Raw genomic sequence first — 14,562 nt, forward strand, 5'->3', positions numbered from 1 at the left:
CATTTTCCATGCTGTTCAACCTAATCTAGGACAAACTGTCTAAACAATGATTAAACTCCCTATTAAATGGGTATCTACTCCAGCAACCAGATGCGAATATTATTGGGCACTTTCCTCGCTGACATTCAAATTTATTAAGCAAGAAAGATTAAAATCGAGGGGCTTTACAAGAAAATGTCGACATAAATTATTGTGCTCTCGGGCAGGAAAACATAATCGAGGATTATTTTACGACAAAAAACGTCTGAAAGGCGAGTCATTTTTTTTTTAATTCGATTTTCGTCCTGAATCAGTCATTCCCAGTCTGGACCCCCTCACCATTCCGCAATCCTCACAAATTCGGATATTTCCAACATTTATCTGTTTGCAGCATATGCGCGATGGCTTGGGAGAAGTTCTGTCCACATAATGAGTTTTCTTTGCAACTGACAAAGTTTCCCGAGAGAGTTAAGGGCTAGTCATTGATCCAGCTAGTCGTTTTACGTCCCACTACTTGCGAATAGATCCGGAAAAAAATTCAACGAAATCTAGATAGTCAATGCATGTCTGCGATTCTTCTGCTCGCAAAAAATACATTACGCGCCTACAAACTGATTTCCTATGCTGCGATACTCCGCCCTCGTGATATATCGCAATGTCTGCGGTGTGCTAAAATGCGAAAGATAAGGAACGAAATAAAAATGAGTTATGATATACGAGCAGTCCTCTCATAAAAAATTTCCCAAAGTTGAATGTTGAATGGGAAAATGTTTTAATGGTGCTACTCAGAAACTGTCAAGAACAAGAAGTGATCTGCCTCAATTTATTGTTTTTAATTGTTAATTGACCTTAAAAATAAAATTTTCTTCTTTCAGGACTCAAGCTTGTGCATGGTTCTGGCCTCAGCTCTTCATTTTATGCGGTTGTGTGTGTTTTCGTGGACATTTCTCTTGACACACAATATGTACGTGCAATATAAGACCGGGATCTTTGTTCCGGCTACCGATTCCAGTATTAAGAAACATTTTATAAGGTAAAACATTTTTTTTATTTTTACTGTTCAATTTTCATATATATCTATGTATTCATTCGCTCGTTCCTTAATTGTCATAAATAAATAAGGCCAATGTCTATACAATAACAAGTTGCATCTTAACATGTAAATATGTACACTAAAGCTCCGCTAATCCGAACCCCCCATAATCCGGGTGTCCTTGTACTCCGGACAAGATTGAAAAAATGTAAATTTGTATTATGTGCCTTGTAGTTTGGATCCACCACGGTTCCCCTAATCCGGAATGCACGTGAAAAGCCCAAGGAATCGCGAACTATAAACTGAGGGAATAAAGAGGAACCCTTGAAATCATTTCGTTTATGTCTAAGGGACATGGCTCCAAAAAGGCTTCAATAAAACGTTAACTATCGATGATACACAGAATATTTTGCAACAAGCAAATAGAGGTGTTGGTGGAGAAGTGTTGGCAACGAAATGTGGCTGAACACGAAAATGTAGAAAATTAACCCTGATAATGACAATCCGGAAGAATCGGAAATGCGTGAATGGTTCATTGGAGATGACGACCATTTACAATTGGACGACGTTAGTGATGACGCGGGCTCTTATTCTGACGGTGAAGTTTCCATAGATGTTCCAAAAGTAAAGCACCAAGAGGCTATTAAATGTTCCTCTACGTACATTCAATGGATAGGGGAAAACAACAAATAGCATCACCAACCTTAGAGAGCTTCGCTAGCGTCCAATGGAGCCTAGCCAAGGAAGTATTCGCTAAACAAAAACGTCTGAATTTTTTAAATAATGTTTAAACGATGTCGTTATATAAACTTTTAAATAACCCTATTACGTATGCTTAAACCATATAATTAGCCATCATTCCACCTTTCATTACACAATATTTTAATTTGAATCCAAAATCTGGATGACTTCGAAATCCGGTTCGGACAGGTTTTAATTGATTCGAATTAGCGGAGCTTTACTATATATTAACAAATTATCACATTGCTCAAAAATAAACTATTCAGAGGTCCCTCTACCCGAGTCACGTGAGCTATTAGACACATCATCATCTTCATTCACAATTAGTCCATCAGGTTCACCTTCCAAACGCGAATAACTGCTAACAATTGATCTATACTCGAGAATAACAACAGCCCTAAAAAATTAACCTCAGATTGATCTAGCTGCATAACTGAAGCATATCCTTACACGAGAACCATGGAGCAACAGAATGTTATTCCTGATGTAACAAAATTGAACAATCCGGGATCAGATTGTATAGTTGCGTTGTACAGATTAGTGTAACCGGCTGAGCTCAGGGGTGCCAGAATGGTGGAACCTATGCTGAATGCTGTTAATATTTTGGCTACTTCTTCCTCGCAGACCAGTTTCGAAATGAAGGATTGGAGTAATGTGAAGCGGCTTGAGGAGGGCACGTTTAATAGCGCACCTGAAATTGTGTAGGAATAGAGAGTGTACGCTACTGAGCGTCATGAGTTTCAAAATTATAATTTGCTAATTCTGCCTTAGGCATGGCTAAAAGCAGGGTGGTAGGATGACAGATAATATTTAGTTTTTTCCGAATTGTACTTGGTATTTAAAGAGAAATTTTAAGTTTGTTATTAAGGCCGGTTGTCTTCTTAGCTGTACTCTACTAAACTGTTCTTCCCCTCGCCCCCCTATAAATATTTGTGGCCAATCCTATGAAAACTGTGAAGGGAAAATCCAGGGGCGTAGTATATCATTCGTTATCGTTTTTCACTCTAAAGGTGACAATAAAGGTTTTCAATGGTTTGAAAAGTTATCCTATAGGTTTAGTCTAACCAAAACCGTACTAAACGCAATTTTAAGTCGAGAATCAGGCGAAACATGCAGGTAAGGAAGAAATAATTTCTATCTATAAGCTGCTTTCTAGCTATAAGCTGAAGTCAACTTACCCCTAAATGCCTGGTTATCAACGATAGCTTACCCAAATATATTTGCCAATTCTGTGAGGCAAATCCGTAAGTTACACTTGCTCCAACTGCAAAAAACACTCCAACCAAAATCAGCACTGGCTCTCTGATTTTCAATACCGTATGCATGAAATAAACCACAAAAAAAGCGCCTTAAAATAACGTTATAAGCTCCTCGAAGTCCCTAAAAAACCTACTTACCCACCATATCCACCATGATATTCACGGTGGAGAACCACGTAAATTGGACCAACGTCCATTGAAGCTTTTCCCGCAAGAAGTAAAAAAACAGTGTTCCAGATCCATCTGTCAGACATGAAAGAAACATCGACCCCATTAAGAGTAAAAGAATCGCTCTCTTTGAATTTTCTCTGAGCTTAAAAGGAGTTTTAAGCATCTCAGTCAAATTTGATATGCTAAAGAAACCAGCAACGAGGTTCTAAACACAAAAGAGTATCAATTATAACGGTTTTACGTCCAAAAATCATTCACCTCAGTTTCTCTCTCTCTTAGAGATTCTGGAATGAAGATAACAGTATAAGCAATGGCAATGAGGTGGCATGTTAGAGATACACAATACAACACTACGTAGTTTGTGGCAATTAATAGGTAGGAACTCAATGAATTTCCTAGCAGAGTTGCTAGGCCGAGTGTGATATCAAAAATTCCAATCCTGAGAAAAGTATTTAAGTTGTTGAGATTCCTACGGGAATATGTCGATAAATCATACCTTAATCCTCTGGTTTCCTTCGAGGTCGTATCAACTAAGTATGCAGTCAAGATGGTTAGTATACTGATCCCTCCTCCAGTTAATAGAACCGGTATAGACGTAACCAACAAGAACCACGGAGTGAGGTTTTCAATGGTTGCGAAAATAATGTGCAAGAAAATTGCCACAGAACCTCCTACAATACCACTTGTTTTATTCCATACCCTGTAAATTGATCCACAGACCAATAAATCCAACAACAATGGCAGGTTTCCTTCCAAATCTATCACTCCATGGTGCGATCAACAACCCCAAAATAGAACCAAAAATCGATTCGACTATAGTCTTGACTAAAGTGATGTAAGTGGCCGTAGGCTCTACCAATTCTTCCAGATGTTTAGTAAAATTGTTACTAACGAATCCCAGTTTGGCGCATTCAGTTTTGTTGAAGTGCAGGGTTTCGTAGCATATTCGATAGAGCAGAAGATTGTTGCTCACACTAACTGAAAAATACATGTGGTGAACCTGAAAAATTGTCTGAACTGATCCGAACTAACCTCCTTTTCTAGCGAATGAGGTGAATATGTTAAGCACTAACCGGAGGTCATTGTTGCGTCGATGTTATTCGACCTCCGAGTGTGGGGTTCGCCCTATGATTTTTAGGAAATACCCAATAAGCATCCATCCCGCATTTCACCCATTGTCCGCTCCGACAACTGCCACCAAGCATTAAATCGGGCGAGGGATGATAAAACTACCTCCCTTTTTGGCTTCTTTCCAAGTACGACTTGCTCTTCATTATCCTGGCGATCAAGTCGCTCACGCTGTTCCGGTACTCTTCCTTTTGATTTTGGAACATCGTGAGCGATATGATCAGCAGCGGAATGGGGACCAAGTCGCACTTCGAAAGAAACCTAGAAGGGAGATAGTTTTGCCCCTCCCCCACCACTCGATGTAAGGCCTAGTGGTGGTTTCCGGGGTGGACAACGAGTGAAGACCTCAACTAACCTGAACTAATATGGAATAGGAAATGTAATGATTTTACCTGTCAGCATGAAACCAAAAGTGGTCATGAAAACCGGAATCTCTATTCTACCCATAACGATTTTTCACCGCAGCACTTCGCCTAAAAATGGAAAATGTGGGACTAATGGATTTTACAAACTTTGATCAATTAAGTCAGTGTTATCAAAAATGTGTGTGTGTGTAAAAGCCGCGTAATTCAATAGAGACGCATATTGTGTTACTAGGAAGTGAATTTATTACTTATAATAGACCCACTGACTGAAATCGCATTTAGTTCTTTTAAATTTTAATAATCGCATGTTTAATTTATGCTGTTAGTTTGATATACATAAATAATTCACCATATCCGCTGTGTAAAAAATTCCTGATTACTAAATAAGGCAGTTATGAAATAATTCGAAGGTTAATCCTCCTTTATATCGCTACTTCTGGCAAAGTTCGCCAGAAAACTCGTTCACATTCAATGTGATTCTTATCAAGTTAGGAATTGCTGATATCAGTATCAAAGCCAATAGAAGTCAAATAAATGCACATTGTGGTATATCTATGCAAGGAATTAATATCTAGCAATAATTAGTGGGAATAGCAACTTACCTTTCTACATGGTTTCTGTTCCAGAAACTTGATTATCCTCAATCTGGTGTATCAATAACCTGTGTCAGTCAATATGCTTTGCTCATATACGCCAATTATGTGATATTATCAACAATTTCACATATTTATGAATAAAATTCCAAACATTTGTCGTTATCTCCAAACTTATTGCTGATAACAACATCTAAACTTAGGTGAAAAATTTTGTTAAAATAATTGCATGTAGCAAATAGAAAATAATCATGGTTGCCACATGGTCTCGGAAAAATTAGATTTTTAGTATGACACATAATTTTTGGTAAAATCGAATCCTCGAAAATTCCAAAAACCTTGTGAACACCCCGGAAGACGAAGAAAGCAATGACCTATCGTCAAGCCGTTCAAACTGAAGAAGTGGAGCGAGAACTGGAGAAATCAATCTAAAGTGAACACAGTGAAAATCCACTGTAGCTGGAACACTGAGGAATCCATTAAAACTGAGAAGAACGGATCAATCGGAGAATCCGCTCGTCATTCTCTGAAAACCCATTGAAATTGCTTAGAACCTGTTGAACTCTCTTAATCTTTCATGAATTCATACGAAGAATCGCGTGAAAATCAATAACACTTAGTAGCAACTTCAAAAAATACTCAAGCTGAAAAGTCCGGGATCGTAATGTGTGAGGCGATGCAAATGGAGACGTCGCTGAATAACATGAAAAATCCAATGAAGTTGAAATAATAATTAAAACTGGAAATACCAATCGAAGAAGGCTGAACGAAACTGACCCAAACTGCCTCAATCGGGGCGAACGTAGAGGACTCATTAAGGCCAAAAATGACACCGAAATAGTCTGATGTGACCTGAACTATCAAGAAGAAGAATCACTTCAAAGACTACGCAAATATGAAAAAATTAATGACACCAAAGACATTGACCAAGTAATTTCAACTGAAGAATTTATGATAGGAACCGATTCGAAGAATCCATTGAAACAGTTGAATTTAGAATGAACTTCACTTTATCCCGAAGAATTAGTGATTGGAGTTCAAGAATGCAGCGATGTATCATGAAGTGCTTAGTGGATCGTTCAAACTGAATACATCGAAAAACGACCAGAGAAGGGACGACCAGAGAAATAAGGTCAAATTGAAGACGCTAAACTAACTAAAGTTGGTGTCCAGTGCAACTGAAAGCATTAAATTAGCCTCGAACCCCCCTTACGAAGGTTTAACAGAATTTCCACATTTTTCAAACGCTTTTTAAACAGAAGGAAAAAGCAGCTGAATCTCCCCTTCCTTCGTCAATTTTCAGGAAAAATCCCGGGGATCAGTCTTCGCTGAAAGTTTCAAGGTATCTCCCTTCTCTTAAACTAACGGAAAAATAACATGCATTTCCACTACGCATCGAAACAAGGAAGTCGCACGACTCCGAATCTGGATTCAAAGAGTAAGTTGGAATAAGTATCAAAGACAATGCTTGTTAAACTGGGGGTCTCATAACTCCTAAAAATTCAGAGATCCAGCGGCTTTGTCTGGCTTTAGTGTTAAAAAGGGTGTTTCTCCACAGGAAAAGATAAAGCTCACAGTTTCCCTTTTATCCATTTTTCCAGGGATTTAAAAAACACCATTTAGTTTTCCATGGCACAACCATAATTCATATCGGAAGGGAACCGCGGAATTATTGTTCGATTGCAATCATGCGTTAAGTTAGGTTTACACACTGAAATGAACGATCATATCATCAGTTAATAATGATTTTAGCCAATAAATTGAATTTATATATTAACAACTTACCTCCTATTGCTGATAACTCTAGTGATTTCACCTAATTTACTGACACAAAGGATTAATTGCATGACTTGCACGTCCAAAACATTAGCGTTTCTAAATTTTAACTTCGCATCCTAATGACGCATCGCTTTAGTTATTTTTAGTTGATAAATTGAAGGTCAGCAACAGTTTTCATTTTAATGTATTGATTTAATATGATTTTATTCCAATAAATAAATAATAAGATCTCTGGGACTTCCTGGACGGGCTTTCGTATTGATAAGCTCAATAGTAAGTCGAGGTTACTAACAAGTAACCTTAACCGACTTTAACGCATCAGTAACTTTGAGTGAATGTTAAGATTACTAATACGCTAATAATTTACTTACGTTGTGAACAATATTTTGTAAATATTTAAATTTATTTCAGGTGCTCGCTGCTAGGATGGGGAGTTCCATCAATACTGCTTTTGACAAGCTTATTAATTCAATACTGTGATAAAAAGCAAATATCTATGGACGTACCGGATTTGAGGAAGAAAATCTGCTGGTAAGAATACGTAATAATGATGTAATGTCTGCACCACATGGGGAAGTTATTTAAGTATTTTTATCTGGAAATACCTACTTTCAGTTAAAGATGATGTATTCTGTACTTATACGTGAAAGTTCGGTGCTGGCAGACACGTGAAATCGCAGTGGAACAATTCATCAATTTCCTGTAATAAAACAAGGCACTTTTGGGACTCTAAATCACAATACAGGGTGTCCCAAAAAAATGAGGGAAGCTATAACTGAGTTATTAACAAACGGATTTTGAGGACCTAGAAACCAAATAACATGATATTTTTCAGCTTACCAAATAACGTCAACGGTGTTTTTTTTTAACTCAACCTCTTCTGCTTTAGATGGCAAATTCATAAATTCAAACAGGACTCCATATTTTTTTCACATTTTTTCACAGAAAATATTTCTCTGAAATCAATTACGTATGATAGGTTCATAGTAAATCAATCTTTAACTGAAAAAAACTGAAAATTTTGAACAACATGAGTTATGTAGCCATCTGTATCCTAAATTTGGACACTATGAATTATACCAGATGTCCAGGGGAAAACTGATCATAAGAGATTAACATGGTAAATCGCTTTTATGTTTTTGCGCCTGCATCGATCATTCAGTTGTAAACCTTTTATATGGAGGTCATAGTAATCAAGACCCCGCATTATTCCGATTTTTTTTCAAATTTCTAATTAGAGCCGTTTTGGTTGAAAACGCCTCTAAAAACGGCTATAATCAGAAATTTGAAGTAATTGCAGAATGATGGCCGGTCTTGACTACTATGACCTCCACATAAAAAGTCTTATTGCATGATCCACGCAGGTACAAAAAAAAATTAAAACCAATTTCTCATGTTAATCTCTTGTGTCCAGAATTCGCTTGGACACCTGTTGTAACCATCTGTATCCTCAAGGAGCGATCTACGTTATTCTTTGATCATCTGTATTTCATTCCATTTCATCCTATCGTATCATCTTATTGATTGTTGTGAGTGTGATTATTGTGGGATATGTGATTATTATAAATTAGTTCTTTAGTGCAATAAGAAGAATTATTAGTGTTATTACTGGCAACAATGATCAAATGTAAATTTCGTTAAATGCAGAAGAAAACACATTTTTGTAATATTCAAGCCAATGTACGATTACTCAAGGCAATAAGATTTTTCAGTTTTTTTTCAGTTAAAAATTGTTCAAACATTAATTTGTTACACATAAAAAATAAATTCTGCCAAATAATTTCTGTCAAAAAATGAAAAAATGAGTTATTTTTGAAATTCCGAAGTTGACACCAGAAGCAGAAGTTGAGTTTGAAAAAATCGATTTTCACATTACTTACTAGCCTAAAAAATGTCATTTTATTTATTTATATCATTAAGTAGCTGAGTTATAGCTTCGCCTGTTTTTTTTAGACACTCTGTTTAAGCTCTTTGACCATTACGTACATGAATAATGTAATATTTGCAGGTTCCTAGATGAAAAAGCGTTCATTTATGGGCTAGTACTTCCCAGTTACTTCATGGTGGGCGTCACCTTCTACTATTTACTGCGAACCGCCCTTTTATCCCGATACATAATTGGGATGAACTCTGATGAACGAAAGCGTAAAAAAATTAGAAGAAAAACGAATGTACAAATAGTATTTTTGAGTAAGGTAAGTGAAAAATTTTGTATGTGTACAGTGCATGACTGAAATGACCGTGCAAGGCTTGACCAAGCTTTTTCAACCAAAGAAAAGACGTTTTAGGGACACTTTCTCATGTCCAATGTTGCTTCATTTTGCCAATACATGGCGCCAAAGTTCTCAAATTAATATCGTTTTTTTTTTCAAAGTGATTGCTAGTAGCTCTCATCGATTTTCACTCATTTTGGAATTAATGGATGCTACATAAACTGACATGTTTTGCAGAGAGCGAGAATTTTTTTTACGCGTCGCCATATTAGAAACGACTCTTGGTTCGTAAACAAAAGTTTGTATGTTTGTAAAAACCTGTATGATTCACTGAAATTTTTCCGCTACTACTAACTGACTTTGTTTTGAAACTTTTTTATCTCTTATAAAACTTTCGCCAGGCATACAGTTTTTCCACAAAAAATAAATTACATACGATACCTTGCAATTCATCATTGTTGTTTAATCGGAACGAAAATGTGGGTAAAGTTATAATTCCCAATAACTACCGACTTAGTTCAATTCTCATAACAAATGTTCCTAACGTCGACGGTTCCTTGAATACGAAAATAAATTCGTTGCAAAAAATTAATCTGCACTTTGGTTATTGTGTCGAGCTAGTTTTCAAAATAATATGCAACAATGAAAATTCTTCGCAGAAACTGAGCTTCCGCAGCGATAGGGGGAGATATATACTTTTGATTTAAGAGCCCGTTTAAGAGCCTCCGGAAAAAATCTAGAAGCGTTAAATCGGATGAATTTGCTGGCCAACTGATGAGTGCATCGTTGCCTCTACTCATTCATGTGTCAGAACGTGTTTCATTCAAAAATTCACAAATATTTATAATAAAATGGGGTGGCATCGTGCATTAAACGCGTTTTAACACGAAGTAATAATGAAAGATCTTCCAATATATTGAGTAAAGTGTTTTGCAGGCAAAGTAAATAGTTATCCCCGTTTAACCGTTTCGACATTACAACTGGTCCAATAATGAAATTGTCGATCATACCTGCCCAAACATTAATTATAAATTCATGCTGGAAATGTTTCTCCCTGATTGCAAGAGAATTTTTATCGCTGTACACAAATGTTCATTATGTTCATTTGTAATTTCCGATCTCATAAATGCAGCTTCGTTCGTAAATAAAATTTTCTTACGAAAAGTGACATTTGGTATTCTCGTTGTTTCACATCCAAAATATTTTGCAGGTGGTGTACATGAGTTGAATTAAGTAAGCGCTTTCGTAAAATATTATTTTATGGTATTTTTGGTAACCGCCCATTCGTTCCCCAAGCGTCTAGAGCTTGATTCAGTATCATCTTTAATTTTGTTTAAAACCACCTCTTCGAGCTCCCGAGTCTCAATTGTACGTTGTCGTTCTCAATTAACATTATTTGGATTAAAACTTTCCATTTCTCTAAGTTGCCTTTCAATACTCGCGAAAGTTTGATGGTTTGGAATTCTGCAATTTGGATAGTCGTTACAATAGTCTCTGACGCTCGTACGTCCGTTTCCCTCGCAGAATCCATCCATATACTAGACACATATCAACCTTCTCATCCATAGAATAAAACAAATTTTAAATTTGGTATTGCTTAATTTTATTTTAATTTAAAATAAACTACACTTTATTCAGACGCAACCATAATAAACACTATCGGTGAGCCAAATGTACAGAATATGTATTTTATTGTTATGTGGGAAACACAGAACCATTTTTTTTACATTCTTTTCAGAACAATCGCGAGTTGGAAGGTATCGTAAATACTTATTTGTGGAGAAATCGTACATTTGGCGAAAATTTCACAAGAAGCAAAAAAGTTTTTAAATGAAGTCAAGGTGTAATAAAAATGCAAACTTTCATTTACGAACCACTGCCGTTTTTAATATTTCCACACACCAAGAAAGAAATTCCCATTACGTCGGAACATACCTATTTATGTAGTAACTGGTGATCCCAAAACTAGTAAAAATCGATAAAAGCGTTTAGCAATTATTTTGAAAAAACGATATTAACGTGAAAACCTCTGCGCCCTGTAGGCAAAACGAAACAACATTAGGTGTAAGAAAATTTGCTTAGAACGCCTTATTTTTGGTTAGGGAATTTTTGGTCAAGCCTTGTACAGTAATTTCAGGAACAGCCTGTAGAGAATGAAAATTTCCTCCTTCAGCCCCTTCTGCAGGGAAGTTTTAGCTCCTCAAAAAGAAAAAAGAAAGACCAAAAACGAGCTCCCCTTATACTACAATAAAGTTTTGCGCAATAAAAATAAATTTTAGAATTCTGAAACTAAATAATTCGGAAGCCGCTTATGCAAAAGGGCCTAAACCCCCATATGGCCGTAAAGAGAATGGAGCGGCCTTTCTTACAATGTGCGACTGAGTCCCTTTTCATTTAAGAATTTAGGGATGAAGACCTGGCCAAAAGCTGCAGGTAGCATATGCCCCAAAACTTTCCTCAAAAAGGAAATAAATTCAAAGTTTTCGATATTTTATTAAAAGTTTATTTTAGATAATGATCCTTTGCCGCGTAGTCCTTCTCTGTGCGCCCCCTTAATGCCTGTCTGTAATTTATGCAAGGTGGTCTTCACATAATGCGCCTAATTTCAAATATTTTTTCTGAAAAAATGCCACACTTTGAGTAAATTTATCCTACACCAAAAATTTCAGAGGTTGTTTACAAAATTCGATAGACAGAATTTCATACAGAGAATTTCGTTTATTTCTTCCACTCTTACCGTAACAGTTTTTGAGATATTTAATTCAAATTTTAGATCAGGGAATCTAAATTATTATTTCTCCAGACTTCTCAAGCGAATTATTATAAATTAAAATTTACAAATTGATACTTTCTAAGACACACTTTTACCTTTCCCAATTTTATCGTAGTTTGTCACTCGAAATTCCTTTCCAAAAGTAAATCAAATTCCCTGTTTAATTTAAAACTTTATTTTTTCCCTTTTAATTTCACTGCGTAACTGTTACAGTTTCAGAGTTTTCCGCGAAAATATAGGACAAAAGATTTCAATTTATATAATTTTTTCGCATTTGGTACTAATAAGGCACAGCATATGCGAATGAAACAATACAATAGGTGAGCATCAATAGGAAAACTACATGCATTGTCTTATATTTTTGCATTCTAAAATGGTGCAAAAAGCGAAAAAATTTCTAGACAAAAAAATGAATTAGATATTTCAGAGAGTACTAGCCAATGCCGAACTTAGGAAGGGTAAAACTAGTAGTAAAGGAACCCAAAATAGATATGATCACGTGAAAAGTTGAATTAAATATTTCTAAAACTGCCACGCCGTTTTAAATTTTCTAATGGCCCGAACTGTAAAATTAAGTGAAACTTTTACACCCGAAGCACTATACAGGGTACCCGCTTCTATAGTTCTGCCATGGAGATCTTCGTAACAGTAAACGATAAACGATCGGTTAAATTGGGAAGAACTACTCGACATGAAACTCAAGAATATGCTGTTTAAAATTTTGAAAAATTCGGATGATTTTTACAGAAGTAGTATTATGTGAATGTCTGCAAGACTATCAAAAAACCTTAAAGTATGGACTAAGCTTAAAAAAATGTGTAACGTGGATACATGCAAATGCAACAATAAAACATCAGCTCAGGACTAAGCGTTTGAAAAAATATTATATGGACACATGCAAGACTCACGACGAAATTTTAAGTATATGTTAAGCGTAAAGTCACTTTAGTTGAATTGTAACATTTTTCTGTGAAATGAAGAAATGCGTCATCACGAAATATCCCCCAAAAAATTGATCAGAAATGAGGGTGCAGGAGGTAACAATGGTTCGAAATGTCGCTGAATGGTCAAAATTCAAACCAAAATAAAATGTATATAAGTATATATATCAGAATTTGCTAAGAAGGTTAGTTGAATCAAATTTTAATCCAGGAAATGTCAGTATTAACTGGTTTTTACGGAACACGTTTAGTTAAAACTAGTTTTCACTAAATACGATATATAAAACCTAATTGTTACTTGGTCATTTAGCAAATTCTAGTGTTTTAACTGATTTTATTGTTTTAATTATTTAATACCACAACTCTACTAATAATGAAATATTATAGCTTTAATATAAAATGAAAATAAAAAATTTACACAGTGCCATTTTAATTTAAACACAAAGTTTATGAATAGGAACTACAAAGCATGGAAAATCTGAAATGTCATTTAATTATAAATGTAACAAAAACAATTTGAAAAAATGATGAAATAGAATAATTATGCCTCGTAATTTAAGTGCGATTATAGTATATTTTAATTCATCCCTGGATCCCAATGAGCTTCGGTTGTCTATGACGCAATGCGTTCATATATGGAATAATTTGTGAACAAGATAAAATGCAAAGAAATACAGGTGACCACATAAAGATGCCGATGGCTCTGTGAGATTATGGATGGCTACATAATTCACGTTCCGGATTAATTAAAAACTATCAGGTGCATGTAAAGATAGCTTTTACTTGAGGGACCTATAGGTATCTGAATAAATTTTTTATTAAGAACTAATTAAAAAACAGGCTTATGAGGGCCCTCCATTGAAAAAGATATATGTGAAACCCACATTAAAACTTTGGATTAATAAGATATTTTAACATTTTCTTCATATTGGACCACTGGACAGTATATCGGACGTCAAGACATTTTTTCGATGCCTTTTTTATGGGACCTGCCGTGATGACTCATTTGCCCATTTCATACACGCAGTATAGAGAAAATGTTGTGTGGGTGAAGTTCGGTCCATAAGTAGGGACTATCCGGAATATCCCCACGTACTCACATTGGAACCTTAGCAATAAAGCAAACTGAAATGTCTTTGTGTGGTCTTAACGTACAGCTACCGCATAAATACCTCTACTTTCCCCTTTATTTGCTCCCCATGACATTCTCGTGACACTAATGCGAAGTTAATAAAGAGAAAGTGGCTTTCAGGGAAAAGGAGTTTCACGTAGTTTTAATGGTACCTTTTCTGGCTTACCTTACATTGAAAATAAAGACGCGTAACGGCTTTTTAACGATGAAAAGACGAGTTAAGAATTCAAATAAATCTTCTTTGGACACCACCTTTCAATAGAGTTAATGGCTATCCCTAATAGCCTACCTCCCAATTTGGAAATTTACTCCCACGTTACTATGGACTGCTAAGGAAATTCCTCAAGAAGAAGATTTTTACAAGTTCACACATCATTAGCTCAGAATTAGAACCGTTAATCTATATATGCAGTTTCCAGATAACTTATCAATATTTATAGAGGCAATTTATCTCT

The 14,562-nt window shown here is 35.7% G+C and overlaps 2 protein-coding genes across 6 annotated transcripts in view; one reads left to right on the forward strand and one right to left on the reverse strand.

Moving 5' to 3' along the window:
• Positions 1–14,562, forward strand: part of LOC136340529 (putative adhesion G protein-coupled receptor E4P) — a 74,844-nt gene that overhangs the window by 59,600 nt on the left and 682 nt on the right. For all 3 annotated transcript variants that reach the window (XM_066284687.1, XM_066284688.1, XM_066284689.1), the window contains 3 exons: positions 855–1,012; positions 7,460–7,579; positions 9,057–9,243. In XM_066284687.1, coding sequence (XP_066140784.1) covers positions 855–1,012; positions 7,460–7,579; positions 9,057–9,243 — 465 coding nt within the window. The remainder of the gene's footprint in view (positions 1–854; positions 1,013–7,459; positions 7,580–9,056; positions 9,244–14,562) is intronic.
• Positions 1,004–7,317, reverse strand: LOC136340522 (probable peptidoglycan muropeptide transporter SLC46). 3 transcript variants are annotated; one of them, XM_066284680.1, is made up of 10 exons: positions 7,055–7,317; positions 5,279–5,321; positions 4,704–4,784; positions 3,904–4,161; positions 3,680–3,854; positions 3,442–3,622; positions 3,151–3,388; positions 2,964–3,101; positions 2,204–2,444; positions 1,004–2,150 (listed from the first exon to the last, which is right to left on the reverse strand). In XM_066284680.1, exons 3-10 carry the CDS (start codon positions 4,756–4,758, stop codon positions 2,012–2,014), a joined length of 1,425 nt encoding a protein of 474 aa, XP_066140777.1. In that variant the 5' UTR covers positions 4,759–4,784; positions 5,279–5,321; positions 7,055–7,317; the 3' UTR covers positions 1,004–2,011. The 3 variants fall into 3 exon arrangements, with proteins under 3 accessions (XP_066140777.1, XP_066140775.1, XP_066140776.1); XM_066284678.1 differs by having other exon boundaries at positions 5,279–6,980; XM_066284679.1 differs by lacking the exon at positions 5,279–5,321.

Source organism: Euwallacea fornicatus, chromosome 8 (assembly GCF_040115645.1).
Source record: "Euwallacea fornicatus isolate EFF26 chromosome 8, ASM4011564v1, whole genome shotgun sequence".
NCBI lineage: Eukaryota > Metazoa > Arthropoda > Insecta > Coleoptera > Curculionidae > Euwallacea > Euwallacea fornicatus.